At 37.0% G+C, this 22496-nt stretch overlaps 3 protein-coding genes across 3 annotated transcripts; 2 read left to right on the forward strand and 1 right to left on the reverse strand.

Moving 5' to 3' along the window:
• Nucleotides 1-4980: 4980 nt before the first annotated feature.
• On the reverse strand, nt 4981-9295 carry LOC106428706. Its single transcript, XM_048758805.1, has 8 exons — nt 8319-9295; nt 8118-8232; nt 7681-7805; nt 7242-7323; nt 7023-7134; nt 6793-6950; nt 6574-6694; nt 4981-6502 (listed from the first exon to the last, which is right to left on the reverse strand). The coding sequence occupies exons 1-8, from the start codon at nt 8587-8589 to the stop codon at nt 6173-6175; spliced, it is 1314 nt and encodes a 437-aa protein (XP_048614762.1). The 5' UTR covers nt 8590-9295; the 3' UTR covers nt 4981-6172.
• Nucleotides 9296-9648: 353 nt separating this feature from the next.
• Nucleotides 9649-13126, forward strand: LOC106454004 (translocase of chloroplast 120, chloroplastic-like). The gene is made up of 2 exons (XM_048758801.1): nt 9649-12795; nt 12883-13126. Exon 1 carries the CDS (start codon nt 9688-9690, stop codon nt 12727-12729), a length of 3042 nt encoding a protein of 1013 aa, XP_048614758.1. The 5' UTR covers nt 9649-9687; the 3' UTR covers nt 12730-12795; nt 12883-13126.
• A 182-nt stretch (nt 13127-13308) lies between these two features.
• On the forward strand, nt 13309-15128 carry LOC125574883. The gene is made up of 2 exons (XM_048758806.1): nt 13309-14906; nt 14996-15128. Exons 1-2 carry the CDS (start codon nt 14484-14486, stop codon nt 15068-15070), a joined length of 498 nt encoding a protein of 165 aa, XP_048614763.1. The 5' UTR covers nt 13309-14483; the 3' UTR covers nt 15071-15128.
• Nucleotides 15129-22496: the final 7368 nt, after the last annotated feature.

A 22496-nucleotide genomic window follows, 5' to 3' on the forward strand; every position in this document is an offset into this window, starting at 1 on the left:
GTTCGAAGCCGAGGATAAGGAAGGAAGCTAACTTGCTCGTCTTGTGAAGCTAAAATGAAAGGCTCAAATTTGTTGTACCTTCTCCCAAAATTGACATCCACAACACCAAATTTGTTATACCGAATCCCTCGGTTCTCAACCGGATCGAACCATTCACATTTGAAGAGGACGCATTTTAGCTTCAATAACCCCAGAAATTCCACTTCAATAATCTTCTGCAAGATCCCGTAAAAGTCCGTTTCACCTTTCACACATATTCCGTAGTTACTCGTTGCCCGATGTCTCCCATACTCGTATGTGTGAAAGGTAAATCCTCGTGTGAAATAAATAGGTGATGTGGTGACCTTTGCAACTGGACCTTGAACCAATTCGTGAAACCATACGGGATAATAAGGATCGTCATAATCAACATGCAAAAAGCAGTTATTCCTAATTAATATTGAAGTATCAAAACACTTACTTAATTAATCAATGTATGAGATATATTACGTACCTTTGATTTTAACCACTTGACAAAGTGTTTATCTTTACGTGTGTCCACATCAGTTGCAGATATTCCTGGTATTGCTTCTTCAACTTGAGATACAAACATGCTGAAAATTAAACAAATAATCAAGTCATACATAATTAACTTCAATTCATATAATTAACATTCACAAAAATATTTACCTTTCAAAGTAACGGGTCACTGCATCCTCGCAGTTGAGCAGAATATAAGTGTGGGCACTATGTTTATCCCCTTCACATGACCACCATACTTCTTTCGTTTTACCACCAAACCGTGCAATTTCGCAGAAAATGTCAGGAACATCATCAATTGGATATGATGTCGGTACTCCACATCATCATATCTTGTAGGAACTCTTTTTCTCGTACGAACAGTTGGAGCAAAGTAGTATGATGTGAAGTTAGATGTTTCGGCTGTCAAACTCCCCGCAACTATTGAACCTTCCACCTTTGCAAGATTTCTTGCTTTCCCCTTCAAATGTTTCATCTGTTGCTCATACGGATACATCCATCCGTTGTGAACAGGTCCACGAAGCAATGCTTCATACGGTAGGTGGACAACTAGATGCTCCATGACGACAAAAAATGAAGGAGGAAATATCTTCTCCAGGTTGCACAATATGATCGGAATGTTATGATGAAGTTGTTCGATGACTTCTTCCTTGAACGTACGTGTGCTAAGATCTCTGAAAAAAGCTCTGATGGCTGTATATTGCAAAAGTAATCAAATTAATAACATTTCATAACATATGTATATATATTATAAAATTATAATTACCTGCAAGTGCTTCATGGACATTTGCTGGAAGGAGCTCGGCAAAAGCAAATGGAAGTAGTCGTTGCATAAACACATGACAATCATGACTCTTCATTCCGGAGAACTTTTGACCTCGTTCAACACATCTTGACAGATTTGAAACATAACCATCAGGAAACTTAACTTCTGATGCAACCCAGTCAAACAAGGTTGTTTTGGCTTCTGATGACAACCGGAAGATGGGAACATGAACGTTTCCATTGCTCTTGATATGTAACTCACTTTTTGAGCAAATATCAGGTAAGTCAATCCTTGACTTTTTGTTATCTTTTGTCTTCCCAGAGACGTTAAGTAATGTATTCATGATGTTCTCAAAAAAGTTCTTCTCAATATGCATGACATCCAGATTGTGGCGTAAGAGAAGATCCTTCCAATAGGGTAGCTCCCTAAATATACTCTTCTTATGCCAATTGTGAGACACACCATACCCATCAGACATATTTCCAGGAACATGCCAATTTCCTCCAACTTTAACTGTTTCCTGAGCTCCGTAATAATCAATGTCTGCTTCGATCTGCTGGCCGGTGAGATATGGAGGAGGACCGTCTCTGACAATTTTTTTGTGCCGAAACAATGTCTTATTTCTTCTGTACGGATGGGCAAGTGGAAGAAAGCGACGATGACAATCAAACCAACAACTCTTCCTACCATTCTTCAGTTGAAAAGCATCCGTCGATCCAAGACAATATGGACAAGATAATCTTCCATGTGTTGTCCAGCCAGACAACATCCCATAAGCAGGGAAATCACTTATCGTCCACAGCAGAACTGCTCGCATCGTAAAATTGTTTTTCAAGGAACAATCGTACGTCCTCACCCCTTCTGACCACAATTGCTTTAGCTCTTCTATCAACGGTTGAAGAAAAACATCAAGAGACCGTTTTGGATGCTTCGGCCCAGGGATTAATATGGTCAAAAATAGAAATTCTTGTTCCATGCACATATCCGGCGGTAAATTGTACGGCGTAAGAATGACTGGCCACAAAGAATATTGTCTACCAGACATTCCAAATGGACTAAATCCATCGGTGCATAACCCAAGATAGACATTCCGAATATTTTAGCAAAATCTGCGTGTACCTTGTTGAAATGTTTCCACGCTCTTGCGTCTGATGGATGTGCAACCTCACCATCTCTCTGGACATGTTCCGCATGCCACCTCATCGACGCAGCAGTCCTCTCAGATTGATATAATCTTTTCAATCTGTCTGTAATTGGTAGGTACCACATCCTTTGGTACGGTACCCTATTCCTCCCACGGCCTTGCGGTTTGAATCGTGGTTTTTTGCAGAATCGACACTCTTCTAACTTGTCATCTTCTTTCCAGTAGATCATGCAGTTGTCGATGCAAACATCAATCATCTCCGAAGGCAACCCAAGACTATAAACCAATTTCTGAATCTCATAATAAGATTCAGCAGACACGTTGTCTTCTGGCAAATACTCTTTAAACAACTCCGCCCATGCATCCATGCAATTCTCAGGTAAATTATGATCCGTTTTAATATTCATCATCCTAGCTGCTAGAGACAATTTAGAGAGACCTTCTCTACAACCAGTGTAGATTGGTTGATTTGCAGCATCTAGCATTTCATAAAACCTTTTTGCATCCAAATTAGGTTCTTCTACATTTCCAGTTCCATCAGCTATTGTTGTAGTTGTTTCTAAAAATGCATCACTAATCATATCTTGAACCCTATCATGATCTACCATCTGCTCATGATCTTGATGATAATTATATTCATTATGCAAATGATTCGGTTCTTCACTATGATGATCATCCTCAAAATTATTATTACTACTACTAGCTTCATTTCCCCCATAACCCTCTCCATGTTGATACCAAATGTAGTACTGTGGTGTAAATCCTCTGTTTACTAAATGCTTCCATACAGTTTCACTACGTGCAAATTTTGAATTCTTGCATTTCCGACAGGGGCAGAACATCTTACCGCTTTCCTGTGTGATCGGTGTACAGCCCGCCTGGTGCATGAATGTCTCTAGCCCGCTCAGAAATGCGTTCGTCACCCTCCCGTCGGAATCTTTGTGCAAATACATCCAACTCCGTAACTCGTAAATACTACCGCCACCGGCCATTTTTTTCTTAGATTTTTTTTTGAAATCTTTTTTTTTTCTGATTTTTTCGGATTTTTTTTTCCGTTTGTGTGTTGTGAGGAAGAGAGTTGTGGGAAATGACATATATATAGAGAAATTTTCGAGTTGGGTAGTTGAAATATAACAACGATTTTACAAGGAATATTTTACATGGATTTTACATGGTTTTAACATAATATTTACAACGACTTTACGACGAAATTAGGTAAGTTAAAGCACATTGAATACACGTTTTCACCTAAATATAACGGTAACATGTTTCGTTGTAATGTCGATGTAATGATTACGACGTATTTCTCATTCCACGTACATTCGTCGTAAACTTGCATGGATTTTACGACGAACACTATTCGTCGTAAATTTACATGGCGTTTACGACGAAAGTTGGATTCCTCGTAACTGCGTTGTAAACACCATGTAAATTTACGACGAAATATTTTCGTCGTAAATCTTCGTTGTTATGGACACGTTTTCTTGTAGTGTTTGTTTCAGGGCATGTTAGTAATTTATCTCTTTCAATTGGTAATTTTCTTAGCTATATAAACTTTATTGGCTGGCTGCTTTTTGTTGTTTTTGCTGTATCTGCTAGGGTTACGGAGCTCAGACTAATGCGAAATCTGAATCTCAACGGAGAGTCGGAAGGGTTTTTTTTCACCCGAGTTCAGAGATGATTTTGAAGCTTGTTTGATGGGATCTTCATGCAACGGATAACTCAGAGCTTTTCTCTGAGGAACGTTTGGAAGGACAACTAGACATAGATCATTCATAGTTATGTTGATTGGTATGTTCTGTAGAAACTATAGCCTCTCTTAAAACTAATTCTCAGCTTCTCTTAACTTCAGACCGTGAAGAGAAAGTGTCACCACCTCGTGGGATAGGGTTGCGGGAAGAAAGCCAGCCAAGGCACAAAACTTGTCTAAGAGAGACGTTAGGTCATCAGACATCCCTACCTTTACACATTTAGGCGGAACACAAGTGAAACTGTTTGAAGACAATATGAAACCGACCCTTCACTAAATTCACTTAGTGAAACATTGATGCATTGCTTGAGCAAGGCCGGCTCAATAATGTTAGAGGCCCTATGAAAAAAAAAAAAAATTTTATTCTCTAAAATTTATATGCAGATAATGTTTAAAATATTTTTAAAATTTAATCAGTAATATTTTTTATATTTTGTAATGAAAATAAAACTATATACATATCAAATAATTTTGGGTCATTTTCAGTTTTATTTATTATATTTATAATATTTTATATATATAAAAAAGTAAATTTATAAAAAATGGCCTTTTTAATTATTATTATACGGAAAGAAATAGACCTGGGCCCGGGGACCGCTTGTGGGCAAGCCGGCCCTGCTTGAGGTAAAATTTAACCAATTTAGTAAGCCATACATATATATATATATTTATACAAAACAATCACATTTGTAATAGCTATTATAAAATACTAGAGGGTTTTCCGGGCTACGCCCGGATTTTTCCTATAATATTATTAAATTGAATTAAACTTGCGTATTTTTATTTTGAGACAGTATTTTTGTTTAGAATAATTAAAAATAATTAACAATAATACGATATTTGAATTTATATTATATTTAAATTAGTAATATAAATATTATATATATTATATATATTTATATTATATTTGGTTTAGTAATATTAAACTGGTTCTATTTTAATATATATATATATATACATATATTAAATCATCAATCATTTATGATAAATTTCTTAGGACTATCAAAATTATTTATTGTGATAATTTTTGAAAATAAAATGGCGAATAATTCTAAAATATTTATACTATTATTTTGGAAATGATTTTTTCGCACTCACGTTAAAAATTAGAACGTTTAAAGTAATTATCTCTTAATAAATAATTAGATTATATTTGTTAATAAATAATTACCTATAAATAAAAACGATTTTCATTAATTTGATAACTATCATTATCTAAAAAGATTATAGATTATGCCATCCCAAAATATTTCACATAACAATATTCTAAAAATCCATACAAATCCTTATATACTTTTTATGTGTATATAAATTTTTTCAAGTTTATTTTACATAATAAAAATAAAATAATTTATTCTAATGGCTTTTGAATTGATAATATACAATCTATTTATAAGTTTTTGTAAAATTACTAAGCCCGCAAGTATGGGCAAAACACATAGTATGATTAATTTTTTATGTTTTTTCGGAAGAAGATTTTATCAAAACAATTGGGTTTGACTTAATGTTTGGGTGCAAAATTTATGCTGTCAATCACGTTCGTCTAATGGTGGAATATTTATGGTACATTACGATTTGTAAAATATTATGTTTCTATTTTTTTATTTGGAGGTGAGCGTAAATTGTTTTTTGGTAGGCGATATATATTTGTAACATTGCTTTAATGTTTTTTGGTCGGTGATATATTTTTAACATTGCTTTAATGTTATATCGCTTAGTTTATTCAAACTTGAATTGTATTTTAAAACTTTGATTGCGTTAGTGTTGACATTACTAAGGCAATATATGTCCGTGTTATGTATCTAATTTATCAGAGAAGGAGTGTTGCCTCAATTGTATAGACTCATCTGAAGGACAGTAGGCATTACCAAAAAAAAAACGAAGTTGTTCTGTAGACGCAAAGTCTAAAATAACCAAAAAAAAGCATAGTCTTAACTCAAACTGAAATAAAAAAGGCGACCACTTAGCATGTATAAAATGAGTGGCATAATTTCTATTTGCCATGTTTGGGACGCTTAGCCTTGCGTGATTCATCCATGCTGCTGGTACTTCCGTCCGCATCATCAGCTTTGAATCCAGAGCCATCAATGACAATTGCAGAAGGCAAGGCAACTTCATCTTCCACATCATGTGGGATTTCAGTTGGAGTTGGCACAGGTGGCAGAACCTCTGATGAGACAATCTTCGTAACGGTTATGGCCTGAATCTTGCCTGTCAAGTTGAGCTTAGACACCTTGACCCTGAACTTATGTGTTTGGCCAATGGTGTCGAGTAATGCTTGGGGGACAGGCATCTGATGGCCAGCACCAAGGTCTTGATTAGCCTAAAACATTCGAAGAAGAATAAAGTTAATTTTAGATGAACTGGGAGAGGTTTGAGTTGATGGCTAGGTACCTCAAAGTAGTTGTTAACCAATTCTGCCGCATTCTTTCCTGTCAACTCACTTCCTGCATCACCAAGAAGGACAAAAACAGCCTGGTCATTTTTGTCATAGACAGAGATCTTTGCGAGATACCTGAAATAAAAGGAAATAGAAATCAAATTGTAGAAAATGAAACATGATCGTGAAAAAAGGAAAGATGAAACATGAAGTTGGGAGGTTAGAATGCACACTTTGCTACACCAGACACATTAGTTTTGCCGCACTTGGCGCACATTAACGAAGAAGGACCTCTGGTGGCCTTTGTTTGACAACCGCTGCAGCCAATATAGTACCATGCACTGTCACGCTTAACATCATCAATTGTGGCTATGCAGTCGAAAGAAGCTTCCTGCAATAGGTTAAAGGCAAGTGAATCACATGAATATTTTTTTCACAGAGTTATCTTGAGCTTGTATTTTACCTTGGCATTTTCCTGCTTGATGTAAGCATAGATCTGCCCAATTGTCATTGTCTCAGACCTAGTAACCTCATCTGCATTTACCCGCTTTGCAATCTCTGGGTTAGAACCCAACCTGAGACAATTTACAAAACATGAGATTGAAGGCTCACTCAATTGAGTCTGAACAGAACACTAATTGGAGTTGACAAACACAATACTGTTGTCTCTACAGTGACTAACCAGCTGAAGTAATCAATCGTGGGCTGAATATCTTTGTCTATAAAGACACGGGAGGAGGCCATCGAACTGAGAGCTAAATTACCTGTTCTTGTGGTTAACACATTAAAACACACGTTAGTGACACTATCATGAATGTCTGAAAGTTCGGAAAGTAACACAACAGCAAACAAACGCAACCTAATGCTTTCTGAAACAATCAAGCATTCACATTGTAATGAAATTGTAATTGATAAAGGATGGATCATAAACCTGAGAAAATTGACCCAGGTTATTTTAATTATATTGGATCACAAACGTGTTTGATAACTTGATAAGTAAACAGTAGAGACAGAAGACAAACAGCATGGCAAAACATTAATGTTTGTATTATTAGTGGTTCGGTGATGATAGGGATTAATTGTTTGTTTTGTTCGGTGATGAAAAGGGAGTAACTGATTACCTGCTATAACTTTTGGGTTAACGGTCGTGACCAAAAGAACGGTGGGAGTGTCCTCACTGGATGTGAATTTCTTGTAAAAGTCCTTTGCAGCCTGGTCCCAAAGGTAGAGCTTCATAACAGGTTCACTGTAAAATGTATAAAACAGAGAAATATTTAATAAGCTGTCATACGGAGTAAGTTTTGCAGTGCATTAGAGCGTCAGCCCAATATATAACCTTTATTTTATCACCAAACTAACACAACTTAGCTGATTTATTTTGTAAAACATAACGTATGATTTATCAGATATATTGAATTCAATAACAAAAAGCGATCATATTACTAATCTCATATAAAATAAAACATGAAACAATACTAAACATGTATTTGGAGATCACAGCGAGCTAATTTTTTTGGAGATGACAGCGAGCCAAAATTATAACGAATGAAACACATACTCTTTTGATTGCAAATGAACCAAAATACGACGCGTGCTGATTACTTCGGCTTCGTCAAGGACGGGGCGGTCAATGAGAGACTGACCATTCACCAGCCTCAAGTGGCCAACGACATCTAAAACATTTTTATATGAAAATTAGCAGAGAAGCCCCAATAAGAATCAATACGCAGTTTGAAAACTAAATGAGAGCATGTTTTACCGTAGAGATCGCCCCTGAGACCACGGTGAGCTTGGAAATCCTCATGTGTGTGGAACCTGAACCTGTCGGTTGGAAAAGAGACGGAGACGGGGATGTCGTCGAGAGGAGCAAGAACAGAGCCGTTCGAGAATGAAATTGTTAAATTCTGATCAGCGACGCGGTAAATCTCCTTGCTTGTGGCAGCCAAAAAATTCTGAAGGGTGTAAGTTGCTCCTGCTTTCAGATGAGGCAGGTACGTTGGAGCACGAGAAGAGGAAATAAATCCTTGCATCACAGTCCCCTGCAGGAGTTGAAATAATTCAAGTTAAGGATGGTGGTTTATGAATGGAATGAAAGTTGAAGATTAGAACCTATACCTGTTCGTCGATGAGCAGGAGCTCTATCCCAATGAGGGTCCTATTCGCTATATTTTTTGCCTCCCAAAAGTGGATTACTCGAAATCGGAGCTGTGACTCTGATAGTCCTCGAGAGATGTCATTGAAATACATGGCGAGGGGAGCTTTTCCGGTGGTAAGCTGAGACTTTACGGCGGATTTCATTGCCGTAGATTTTTTTTTTGCAGAGTAGGTTTTTTTATTTAGGGTACAATTAGGTTTAGGGATAGAACTATATATAAGAGAAGTAAAGGGAAGATGAATCACAACATTGAAGATCATCTTTAACAGTGTAATTGATTGAGAACGTAGTGGGAAAAAAGGCAGGCGTTGGAGAAGATGAAGTGGAAAAGTCGGAGGTGGAAGAGTCGGAAGAAAGCTCTCAACGTTGGAAGAGAGATCAGATTTATGGGCATTATAAGATGGGCTGCATGATAATCTGAACAATGAAGCCCATACAAAACAATAGAGCCCATACGAAATCTGAACAATTAAGCCCATACGAAAGCAGTCATAATGACGTGTCAAAAAAAGAGTCTCTGATTGGCTAATTATTCTGTCCTACGTGGACTCTCTAAAAACTCTCGCTCAATCCCTTTTATTATTGTTTGATTTGCGACTGACAATAATAGAAAGACAGGTGAGTAACTCCAAGAAAGAACAAAACAAGTATCTGTCTCGTCTCGTGTAGTGATGGCAAAAAGGCCAAGAAGATTTAGCAGCCCACCTAAAAGGCCTAGGCCCACTTCATGTTTCCACCGTACGATGCTTAAACCCAAAACGGATATCCACCGTCCGTGGAAAGCTCTTATCTCCTCCTCCACCTTCACCGTCCGTGGAAAGCTCTTTTTTTGATAGCTTTCCGCCATTGCTGTTCTCCTCTCTTTTTTTGTATAAGCTTTTAGGGTTTCATTTTCAATGATAGAGACGAGTATTCCAGAGTTTCTTTTTAGTCTGATTGATTCGTGATTTCGTTTTGTTTATGGTTGTCAGATATGGAAGAGCAGAAGCTTGCAGCCGATAGAGTCATCGATGACCAAGTAGAGAAAATTGAATTGGTGGTTTCTGATGTTGATTCGAGTCATAGCGAAGATGAGGTCTTTGAGGAAGCTATTGACAGTTCAAAGCGTGAATCTCTCCAACCCGATGATTTACCTTCAGAGGAAGTGAAAGATTCAAAGGTTAATGGAGAGAGCCATGGTGAGGCAAACCTGCAACATTCGACTACGGGAGAGGCTGCAACAGGTTTTGTGACTTCCCAAATGAATGGTGATGAAGGGGAAGCAGGTGCAGAAAATGTCAACGAGACATCCACACTTTCTTTTTCTGAAAATGGAACTGTTTTTCCTGAGAAGAAACAGGTGGTGGCTGAAGTGATCGAGGAAACAACAAATGATGGTATTGAAGAGGAAAACAAGGAGGAAACTGTTGATGTATCTGGGGCACAAAGAAATGGTGAACGTGCTTCAGGTGAGAGATCTTTCAGTGATAGTATTCAAGTAGCTTCTGCTGGGACCCCATCTCCATCGGAGAAATCTAGTTCTGAGGAAAATGGAGAGACTGAAGGTCGCATCAGTAGAGAACATGACACTGTTCAAAATGGAGGACTTGGTGTTGAACATACTTCTCAACCTAATAAGGATTTTGAGAAGCAGCAAGGCAGCAGTGTGAATATAAGTCCAGAGGTTAAGGAAAGAAAATTTGAGGTAGCAAGTTCTGTTTCACCAACAGAGTCTACATGTAATACTGCAGCGTCACCTCCTGCTCGCCCAGCAGGCCTTGGGCGAGATGCTCCACTTTTGGAACCCACTCCACGTGTTCCTCATCAGCCTCGTGCCAATGGCAATGAGTCTCAGAATCAGTCTCAGCAAGCGGAGGACCCTACCACTGCAGAGACCGATGAGCATGATGAGACCCGTGAGAAGCTCCAGTTGATCAGGGTCAAGTTTTTGAGGCTTTCACATAGATTAGGGCAAACTCCACATAATGTTGTTGTTGCTCAAGTTTTGTATAGGCTTGGATTGGCTGAGCAGTTGAGGGGGAGAAACGGAAGCCGTGTTGGTGCCTTTAGTTTTGATCGAGCCAGTTCCATGGCAGAACAACTTGAGGTAGCTGGACAGGATCCACTTGATTTTTCTTGTACAGTTATGGTGCTCGGTAAAAGTGGTGTTGGTAAGAGTGCTACGATTAATTCTATTTTTGATGAAGTGAAGATCTGTACGGATGCATTCCAGATGGGGACAAAGAGGGTTCAGGAGGTTGAGGGTTTTGTTCAGGGAATTAAGGTTCGGGTGATTGACACTCCAGGTCTCTTACCATCATGGTCTGATCAACACAAGAATGAGAAAATGTTGAAGTCTGTTAAGGCTTTCATCAAGAAAAATCCACCGGATATCGTATTATATCTTGATAGGCTGGATATGCAAAGCAGAGATTCTGGTGACACGCCTCTCTTGCGCACCATCACTGATGTTTTTGGACCATCAATATGGTTTAATGCCATTGTGGGTTTGACTCATGCCGCTTCTGCTCCACCAGATGGCCCAAATGGCACTGCTTCTAGCTATGACATGTTTGTTACACAACGTTCCCATGTCATTCAGCAGGCCATTCGCCAAGCAGCTGGAGATATGAGGCTCATGAACCCTGTGTCTTTAGTTGAGAACCACTCTGCTTGCAGGACAAATCGGGCTGGTCAGAGAGTCTTACCGAATGGCCAAGTGTGGAAGCCTCATTTGCTGTTACTCTCATTTGCGTCCAAGATTCTAGCAGAAGCAAATGCTCTTCTGAAATTACAAGATAATAATACTCCAGGGAGACCATTTGTAGCTCGATCCAAGGCTCCACCACTGCCACTTCTCCTCTCATCGTTTCTGCAATCAAGACCGCAAGCTAAACTTCCTGAAGAGCAGTATGGTGATGAAGAAGATGAAGATGATTTGGACGAGTCATCAGGTTCTGACGAAGAATCAGAGTACGATCAGCTTCCTCCTTTCAAGCGATTGACTAAATCTGAGATGGCTAGGCTTAGTAAATCTCAGAAGAAGCAATATCTTGATGAGATGGAGTACCGGGAGAAACTATTTATGAAGAGGCAGATGAAAGAGGAAAGAAAGAGACGTAAGATGTTGAAGAAATTTGCTGCCGAGATTAAAGAATTTGCCAACGGGCATAGTGAAAATGTGGAAGAGGAGAGAAGTGAACCTGCTTCTGTTCCAGTTCCCATGCCAGATTTGTCTCTACCTGCATCGTTCGACTCTGACAATCCTACTCACAGGTACCGGTCCCTTGATTCCTCCAATCAGTGGCTTGTTAGGCCAGTCCTGGAAACTCAGGGGTGGGATCATGATGTTGGCTATGAGGGTGTCAATGCAGAACGACTTTTTGTTGTTAAAGAAAAGATACCGATATCTTTCTCGGGGCAAGTTACAAAGGACAAGAAAGATGCAAATGTGCAGCTGGAAATGGCCAGCTCGGTTAAACATGGAGAGGGCAGATCAACCTCCCTAGGTTTCGAGATGCAAAATGCTGGGAAGGAATTGGCTTACACTGTAAGAAGTGATACCAGATTTAACAATTTTAGGAAACACAAAGCTGCAGCTGGTCTCTCTGTAACGCTCTTGGGTGATTCGGTGTCTGCGGGTCTGAAAGTTGAGGATAAGTTGATTGCTAATAAAAGGTTCAGAATGGTTATGTGTGGAGGGGCAATGACTAGTCGAGGAGATGTTGCTTATGGGGGTAGTTTAGAAGCTCAGTTGAGAGATAAAGATTATCCGCTGGGTAGGTTTTTATCTACTCTAGGACTTTCTCTGATGGATTGGCATGGGGATCTTGCTATCGGAGGGAATATACAGTCCCAAGTGCCCATAGGACGTTCATCTAATCTAATTGCGCGTGCTAATCTGAACAACAGAGGGACAGGGCAAGTAAGCGTCCGCGTAAACAGCTCTGAGCAGCTCCAACTTGCTATGGTCGCACTTGTTCCTCTGTTCAAGAAGCTGTTTAGTTATTATTCCCCTCAGCAAATGCAGTATTGACAATAATGAAAATTATACTTGGGTTTTCACTTCCTACAAGAACATCCTTAAGTGTGAGTTGAAAAGGTACTAATCTATCTGCTTTTGCTTTCTTATTCCATTTGCTGTAGACCCTCTTTATAGGTTGCTGATGTTGATGTGGTTTTTGAGCAGGAACCTTGGTGTGCCCTTGGGTTGAAAAGTTTAAGAACAAATTGTTGGAGGAGGCCCTCTGTTTCTCAAAATAGCCGGAACACACTTGCTCGTTCCTTTTCTAATTTGAACTTAGCTGTGGTTTCAGTTTCTTTCCTTAACCTTTTGTGTGGTGTATGGTAGAAAAAAGCACACCTAGTTGTTTTTGTTCATGTCTATCTCTGGATTTTGCATAAAGCCTTAATAAAAGTTATGTTGCGGTTTACTTATCGACGTTAAAGACACCCATCACCCTCTGGGTAAGCCGTAAATAAAAGCTTGTTAAATGGATTTTGCTCCTACTCATTACTTGTAGTGTTGACCAACCATATAAATACAAAGGTGTTGCTTGTAACTTTTTGCACCATTCCGCACTTTTCTGTGTTTCGTTCATATAATTAACGACTCTGACTGCTAAGGATTTTGCTCTACGTATTTAATATGTCTTTGTATTGTAGTTTTTATCAGGAAAAATAATTATTATGCTAGATTCTGATCCGCGCGGTTGCGCTGGATTATTTATAATTTGTGTTTTTAGATTACAATTTTATGATTTAATGATATTTTATAAACTTTGTTTGGATTTCAGTTTAAAAAATATACGAACTGTTATGTTATTTATGAATTTGGCTTTGGTTTGGGTTAGTTGTTTTAGTTTTTGGTTTGGTTCAAATAACAGTGTTAAGAACATGATAAAATTTAAAGTTCAGTTTGAGCGTCTCTGAATAAGGATATGTAATTTTGGATTCGATTATGATTTAGATAGCTATATTTCAGTTACATCTTTTGTTTTTATTTTATTTTGTTTTATTGAATATTTTTATATTTTAAATATGTTTAGAAAATCGGTATACTTCAAGATTATATACCAAGTCAGAATATATATATATATATATTAATTTTGTACCTCTATCTTTTAAAGGTAATATGTATATTCTATGGTTGTGATCAAAATAAACCCATATCATTTTGAAACATCAAATATTTTTAGTCTAAATAAGGATTAAGTAGCTATATTTTTGGTAAATAAATTACTATATATTGGTGGTTGTTGAAACTAATTATTTATATTTTAATATGTTTAAGGGACTAATCATCAAAACTGGAAATCTAATATACTCTGTCCTCTTCGACATCTCACTCTGCGACGTCGAGAAGACAATCACAGGTAATTTCCAAAAAAAAATTTCTGTTTGATAAAGTTTGTTTGATTGAATTTGTTTGATTTCTTAAGTTATATTATGTTTGTATGATGATTAGAAGTTAAATTAAGTGAGATTCGATGGTAAAGAAGTTAAAGTTAGTGTTAGAGAGATTCAGTTTCGATGTTAAACAAGTTAAAGCGTGGAAGATTGAGTTTCATGTTTTGATAATCATCATGTTTTGATAATCATCATATTGATTTACTTGTGATATTGATGAGCAGAGAAGTTAATATGATACTTTTTTTCCTTGCTTTGGTTCATCATCACAAGTTTGTTTTTGTAATCACTTTTTTGGTTTCTGATGAGCAGATGGGTTCATCATCACCTCCCATTTAAAAAAATGTTAACCGAGGGTCATATGAAGATGAAGATGAGTTCATGACTCCTGATAGTGATCAAAGAGGCAAAAGGAAACAGAGTGGTTCAGCTGAAGACTACAATGAATCAAATAGAGGGAAACGTGTACTCCCCACAAGGTCTGATGTCTGGAGTCATTTCAAAAGGCTAGAAGACAACAGAGACAAATGCATGTGCATCTATTGTCTGAAACATTTCACATGTCCAACAAAGTCTGGAACAACAAACTTGCGCAATCATCTCCAGAGCTGTAAGCAGTACAAGGCATGGCAAGATGGTCAAGATCATGGTAAAAGCCAGCATGGATTAAATAAAGAAGGTGGTCTGAAGAGTTTCAAAGTTCCAGAGACTGTTTTTAGGGAAGCAACAAACGAAATGATTGTAATTTCAGAGTTGCCACTCTCTTTTACAGAGAGTGTAGGATGGAAACACTTTTGTGATAAGGTAAGTGACAAGCAACTTTTTTTAGGGTATGTGTTTGCGGATTAAATGTACTAGTAATAATAAATGTTATGTTTATGGTTTGTATTTAGGTGAATTTGTATGACCCCCAATCAAGAAAGACAGTGTCAAGGAAAATTGTGGAGATGTATACTAAGAGAAAGTAAGCTCTTAAAAAATGGTTTCAATCTAACAAGCAAAGAGTATCACTGACCACAGACATATGGGTTTCACAAGTGACAGGTAATGTTTCTTAGTAAAAAATAAATGATCATTGGATTCTCAGACATTTTTTTTAATTGTTTTGCAGGTTGTAGCTATATGGTTGTTTGTTTCTGTTTTCTACAGTTCACTTTTGATTTTATCGACAATTGTATTATCAGGAAAGTTCAAGAGTATGTTTGTTAGGTACCAACTAAAAAAGATAATTTTTTTTTTGTAATACAAACCGGATATCGGGTATACCCGAAAATATCCGAACCCGATCTATAAATACCCGAACCCGACCCGAAATCTAAAAATACCCGAACGGATATTATATCCCTTTACCGAAATACCCGAAAATCCGAAATATCCGACCCGAACCCGAACGGATATCCGAACGCCCATTCCTATGTCTCATAATCATTTGATACAAATCATGATGTAAAATTAATAAAATCGTGTAAGATACATATTTTTGAATATATGCAAGGTATAATCGAAAGAAAATTTAGGGTAGCCCACGCGGATATTTCATTTATAATTATAGATTTGTTTTCTTATGAAAAGGTAAATTATGTTTGTTATATTGTGTAAATAATAGTATTGTTGATTTGTTTTGGTGGCCATTCAATTTAAATTTTTATTTTACATTACAGTTACCTTCAAGTTATTTTTTTTGGCAGTAATATAATTCATATAACGTAGATCAAAATATTTCGATCTAAATTTTATCTAATAATTTTTAAAAATTTGTTAGTGTTTTTGAAAAATAAAATTATATTTAATAGTTTTCGTATTGGATATATTTGAGATCTATTGTGTTAAACTAACTTATAGACGATAAGAATATAAGTTTAATGAAATGTCGCTTGGATACAAAACCACTTAAGACTAATGATAAAGTGAAAAGAACATTTTACAATTTCTCAAATTATTTCATAAATAACCGGACTCATGATAGTGGTATCCTTAAAGACCAACACATCAAAGACAAACCTAAAAACAATGATCTAGCTTTCATGTCTGTCATGACTTCTTAACAGAACATGTTGTTGTACAATTCTCTTCGTGTTGAGATTTTTTTTCAGAAAAAAAGAGCTTCAGAGAATCTTTTTTCTGAAAAAGAAAATGTATTTTGTTATAGTTCACCGGGTGCATAAGCCCATCTGATAACCTGCAAAGGTATCATTCCAAGCAAACACTCAATAAAACGAAGAGATAAAGACAAACATCAACTTTTGTTTGAAAATCAATTACAAAAACTCCATTTTGTGTGTATAGGTTCATACCGCTGCATCTACCGGTAGGCGGTAAGATCAGCTCCAAGAACATGGAGAGTTAACTTAGCAGTACTACTAATCCAGGTCTTCATGGATAAACTTCTTGGGATCTTTCTTGCTAGTCCCACTGAGAACAGCATTATGAAAATTTTGGTATCACCTCGGGTTAGTACGCACCGTAATTGATTGCTACGTTAATCTCAGGAAAAATGTGAGTAATATTTTTAATCGCAAGGACTGATCCTATCACCTTGAACCAAAAAACAGAACTTTTACATCATCAAGGTTCTAGTAAACAACAAACCAAACCAAAGAAACAGTTGCAATGTGAACAAAATCATCACCTGAAAGTTTTTAGTAGCTTGAGAATCTCCGATGAACTTTCCTTGGCTGAGAAAAAATCAAACTAGGAAAAAGTTTAAAACTTTTTTACTCATATTCCCACAAGGAATTGATGATACAAAAAAAAACTGTTAAGTTGTCTTTTTAATGTTAGTTTCAGAAGTATCAGTTTTGACGGTTAAGGTGTCGTATTACTCATTCTCCATCACCATACCTTCCTTGTGAAAAACCAAAAACACAAATTAATCAAGACTGAAGCTTGTTAAAATATTACATCACACCAATTATATAAGAAAGAACACGCGTGGAGATTATATTATCAATGTGTTCCCATTTCTTTTGTGACGGAAAAAGGAATTATCGGAAAAATGATCTTATTAAGAAAGCCAGAATCAAGGATCACCAATCAGGAAAAAAAAGCAGAGTCGACGTGAGATGATCATGCATGAAGCTTATTGGTCATGTGGATTATTAAGAAATCACTTAAATAAGCCAATAAGATCAAACCTCAGTGGAGATTTGAATCATGACGCTGAAATGAAACTATCGAAACTACTGGAAACTCTAGAAGGCAAAGCGGTCACATGATTGCAATTTACAAAGTCCGACCTAAGTGAGTTTCTGAAGGAAAGTGAAGACAAACATGGAGATGACTAAGATGTCAGACGATCTGTTCTTGGAATCTTAAACCAAATCAGCAACTTCTGTTTCGCAGATTTAATTACCAATGAATCTATGAACACTGATCATACATTTGAATATCAACAACTAATAATCAAACGCCAGGAATCAAAAATATTTTTTTTTTCTGAATCAAATAGAAAGACAGATTTTAATAATCAAAAACCCAGAAAATACGAAACTACACCTAGGTATAATCAATCATTCAACCAATTCTAATCAGCAATTTTTTATTTATGTCGAAGATACTTGTTTTAATTTAATATAGTTAATCTAATGTAATGTAAATGTAGATAAAGATAAATACAAAAGTTATTAAATATGGTATAATAGAAAGTGTCAATATTTAGTCACAACATATTTAATAGGTCTATTTTAAAATATGTCACAGTAAATTTAAATAGGATTCTATTTTAATAGAGTAGATAGAGTAGATATATCAAAATCTACATTATAATGAGCCAGTTTCATCACTCCTGATGCGACACGTCAACAGGTAAGTGAGCCCCACTTTTTAAAAATGTGAAAAAATGTCAAATCTGTGGCTCGAACCCGGATTACTGTGATATAAACACCAACATTTATACCACTAAACTAAAGGATAATTTGTACATTGATTACCGAAACTAATATATATTTATGAAGGATTTCTTATAGTGGATCCCATACATAATTGTAATGTTTCAATACTCACGTGTAACTTTGATCATCGAAACCTATTTAGTAAAATCCGCATTCTGGCCCAACAAAACTTATAAGTGGGCTAAATCTCTTTTGTATGTATCTAGGATTTTTATAGTACTCTGTCTCCACCGATAAACCGAAGCGTTACCCTTTTAGCTTATCAAAAAAAATTCTGAAACTTTTCATCTTCACCTTTCTATATCTCCAACGATCAGTTATGGTACCGTTTCACCTCTGAAACGATCCATCTCAGTATATATAATTCCTCAAACAAACCTTGAGAACCATATCTCTTATTAAATTACTCCTAAATTGAACTGTCGCAGCTTTTAGCCAACCTTCGAAGATGTCAGCCTCCATTGTTGTTGTTGCTTAATCGGTCGTTGTCCCCGCCACCTTTCTCCGCTTAGAACATAGTACCCAGGAAAAGGTATTGACAATTTGACTTTCTATGGAATACTATATACCATATTTGTTTAATCAATATCCAAGCTATCAGTTTTAATACTTTAAGTGTATGGTTCTCTGGGCAGAATTCCAAGATCCACGGTTCTATCCCAGTTCGTGTGAATCACTACCATCCATCGCTACGATAGGGGGTCGATCGTGAAAGTTGATTGATCGCTTTGAAGTTGTCCGATTAACTAATATGATGTAAACTATGTTCTGATGGGCTATAACGGAAAGTTATTTGGTTGCTAGGACTAACAGAGGCTGCAAGGCTGGGTACGTCTCAGGCGGAGCTGAAGGACGGTACAACTAGAGCGCCTATTGTCCGGTTTTTGTCGCGCCAACGTGCTATTGAACTTAAGCCTTCCTAGGAGAATCCAGATCACTTCGAAACGTCGGCTGTCATTTTCAACAGGTACCACCAAGATGTAAATTTTTTTATGTTTGTGGTGTGGTTCGACTCAAGATTGAAACTTTTGCTGATGAAATAATGATTTTGTGGATGCATGTCAATTAGATTTACGAGGCTACAAACTGTTCACTGTACATTGACAGGAAAAAAATGGCTATGTATGATTCAGTTGTAACACCGGTGTGGTGCAATGGGGATGGACATGGTAACCAAAGGTGTGCATAATGTTATTGAGTGCCTCAGGGATGATTCCCCTAACATGGATGTGATCGGAATCTCTGATGAGTTCCTTTTGTATGTTATTGGTTTGATTTTAAAACAATGTCTTTTAGCTTAGTGTCATCTTGAGACTTAAAAACTTGAAATTTATTGGTCAGATAACTTCTTCTCCGACATTAACAAACCTGCTGCGGTGAACTGCATCGAGGGACATTGCAGTAATTAGAAGAGAGATAGAGAACAAGGTGTTGAAAACGAGTGTGTCTGGCTTGGTGGAGCTCAATATACTCAAGAACCTCACCGTCTATGTTGTTGCAGACTCTCTAGGTCGATTCAAATCTCATGCCTGCAACATAGTGTTTGATGTATTCATAGCTACTTGCCAAGATCCAGCCCAAAACATGGAGAGCTCTCAAATTGATGGAAGCCATTAATAGCAATCACTGTACCTTCACTATCTCCACCATCACTGAAGATACCATCATAGAGAACCATGGCAAGGTTTTCTAATTTTAGTTGTCATCACGTTCATGTATTTCAGGAGCACAGTGAGAATATTCTTCCAAGCAGTGAAGGTGACGTAGGATTGGCAGCATCATCGGGCCCGTCTGTATTGGGAGACAAGGTCGATGAGGAATGTGTTGCAGCAGATCCTCCAGAGATTTCAGACGCTCAGAACAACCGCAAGCGCTGCCGTGAGTGATTGGAAATATCTATTATATTCCTATCAGCCCGTCAACGTCTTTTCTATGCATTTTTAAAAACTGCTATTATCTTTGTTTTCCATCATAAACTTTGGATATTTTTTCTCTTGCATGTTTTCTCTATTCGGAGATTTTATTTCTATTTTGGATTATTAATGAAACGTCGACGGGTTCTAACTCATACAAGATTTGTCAGTGGTGTATTTTTTGGTTTACCTATTTCTGACATTTTTTTTGTCCACCATAAATTATTTTTAACAAAATCGAGTAAAACTCTAAAAATAAATTATTTTGCAACCCTTAATATCAGCATACCCAGGCGGCAACTTCATATAAATCTCTTCATCAAGGTCGCCATTGAGGAATGCATTGGATACATCCAGTTGATGTAAAGACCACTTCAGTTTAGGAGCCAAAGCTAAGATAATCTTCACTGTCGCCATCTTAGCAACTGGAGAAAAGGTATCCATAAAGTCAATCCCTTCCTGCTGGGTGTAACCCTTCGCTACAAGCCGAGATTTATGTCTCTCAATAGTGCCATCTGCGTTATACTTAATAGAATGTAAGCATTTGCAACCCACAACCTTCTTACCAGGAGGTAATTATGTTATACTCCAAGTCTCAGTCCTTTGAAATGCATCAATCTTCAAGCCCATGGAATCACACCATACTTTGTCTTTCTTTGCTTCAGCATAAGTTGGTATGGGAATTTTGGAAATGGTATTGATGAAAGCTTGAAAAGGTTCAGATAATTCGGAATAAGAAATATATTTGGTAAGAGGGTAAGGAGGCGTATGATTAGTATTACTATTATAGCAATGAAAGTCTTTTAGGTGGTTAGGTGGTTTTCTTTCTCGATGAGACTTAGACTCATTGAAAGTTAAGTTCTCAGAAGATGAGTCACCAGTAGGGTGATGAGCATCAGATGATGACTGCACAAAAGGCAACTTGTCATCGAAAAGAGAAGGGGAAAGAGGACGAGGACAGAAATTTTTCATATCTTCAGGAATGGTTGAAGATAGAAAAGGGAAAATATCCTTGTGGAAAACAACATGTCGAGAAATGGAAACAGTATTTGTCTCAATGTCTAGTAGCTTGTATCCTTTATAACCTACGGGGTATCTTAAGAAAACACATGCTTTTGCTCTAGGGTCAAACTTAGGTTTTCTACTCTTAGGTGAAGTTGACACATAACAGAGACAGCCAAAGGTTTTCAAAGCATCATAATCAGGTTCTTTAGAAGTAAGCTTTTCATAAGGTGTGCGATTTCCTAAAACAGAAGAAGGGACTCTATTTATCAAGAATGTAGCAGTTAAAACACAATCACCCCAGTAATCTAAAGGCATACCCGACTGAAACATTAAGTCTCTAGCTACATTAAGAAGGTGCTGATGCTTTCTCTCCACTACAGAATTCTGTTCAGGTGTTTCCGGACAAGAATGAAATGTCTTAATGCCTTTATGTAAACACAGATCAGTAAATTTCAATTCATGAGCATTATCAGATCTAATAGAGCAAACTTTAGTGTTAAATTGCGTTTCAACCATTTGAACAAAGCCAGGAAAAATAGTTAACACATCAGATTTTTGTTTCATCAAGTATATCCAAGTAGCTCTACTAAAATCATCAACAATTGTGAGAAAATATTTGAATCTATCTACTGTGGGAACAGAGAAGGGACCCCATGTATCTATATGCACTAATTCAAATGCTTTTTTCACAAATGTTGTTGCGATTTTTGAAAGATAACCGTTTCTGCTTTGATAAATGGCAAACATGACAATGATCATTTCGTTCTTTAGAAGTTGTTTTATTAATAGGTAAGACTTTAGACAACAATTCAATCTTTGACATTGAAGGATGACCTAAACGTCTATGCCAAGTATCCGAATCAGCAATAAAACTAGCACACACAGTAGACATACCTGTGAAAGACATATTATAATGCGAGCTAGACAGATCCAGAACATATAAGTTTGTGACTTCATTACCGTGACCAATCATCAACTCCCGAGTAAGATCCTGAATCAGACAAGTAGAAGCATTAAATCTAACTTCAGCATTGAGAGTTTTAGTGAGAACACTGACACTCAATAGATTGAACTTAAATGCAGGAATGAATAATGCATTATGCAGAGAGAGAGCACCAGTTAATTGTATAAAACCAATTCCTTCTATTTGAACCGTAAGATTAGGCAAAGTCACATAGGTATGATCTAAGGGTTTGTATTCTAAGAACAAAGATCTATCATGAGTAACATGATGACTAGCCCCTGAATCTATGACCCAAGCCCTATGAGACATTCCCGTTTCCTGAGGTATAGAAGAAGTCAACATGTTGTTATGAGAAGTTTTGAAAGTGAGAAAAGTACCAGTGATTTGAGAGATATGTGGTACAAAATTCGAAGTTGAAGCAAAGTTCCTTTCAGACACCAGACTAGGAGCTTGAACATTGGCACAAATCGTATCAGACTGAGAAGTGGAGTTTTGCAGTTTTGAACTCAGGTAAGAAATCATGTGTTGAATCTGGTCCTTAGACACATATGCTCTTCTGCATTATTGATTGGGTCATTAGGAACAGGAGACGAAGAAGCTGCAACATTCGTAGAACCAATCG

This window comes from Brassica napus, chromosome C5, assembly GCF_020379485.1.
Source record: "Brassica napus cultivar Da-Ae chromosome C5, Da-Ae, whole genome shotgun sequence".
Classification (NCBI taxonomy): Eukaryota; Viridiplantae; Streptophyta; class Magnoliopsida; order Brassicales; family Brassicaceae; genus Brassica; species Brassica napus.

Bases quoted from the DNA above. Each gene is read 5' to 3' on its own strand.
- LOC106454004 (XM_048758801.1), top strand. From the start codon at position 9,688: ATGGAAGAGCAGAAGCTTGCAGCCGATAGAGTCATCGATGACCAAGTA.
- LOC125574883 (XM_048758806.1), top strand. From the start codon at position 14,484: ATGACTCCTGATAGTGATCAAAGAGGCAAAAGGAAACAGAGTGGTTCA. The intron at 14,907-14,995 runs GTAAGTGACAAG...GTTTGTATTTAG, and splicing joins GGAAACACTTTTGTGATAAG to GTGAATTTGTATGACCCCCA.
- LOC106428706 (XM_048758805.1), bottom strand. From the start codon at position 8,589: ATGCAAGGATTTATTTCCTCTTCTCGTGCTCCAACGTACCTGCCTCAT. The intron at 7,806-8,117 runs GTATGTGTTTCA...TACATTTTACAG, and splicing joins GTTCATTTGCAATCAAAAGA to TGAACCTGTTATGAAGCTCT. The intron at 7,135-7,241 runs GTTAGTCACTGT...AAATTGTCTCAG, and splicing joins ACGATTGATTACTTCAGCTG to GTTGGGTTCTAACCCAGAGA.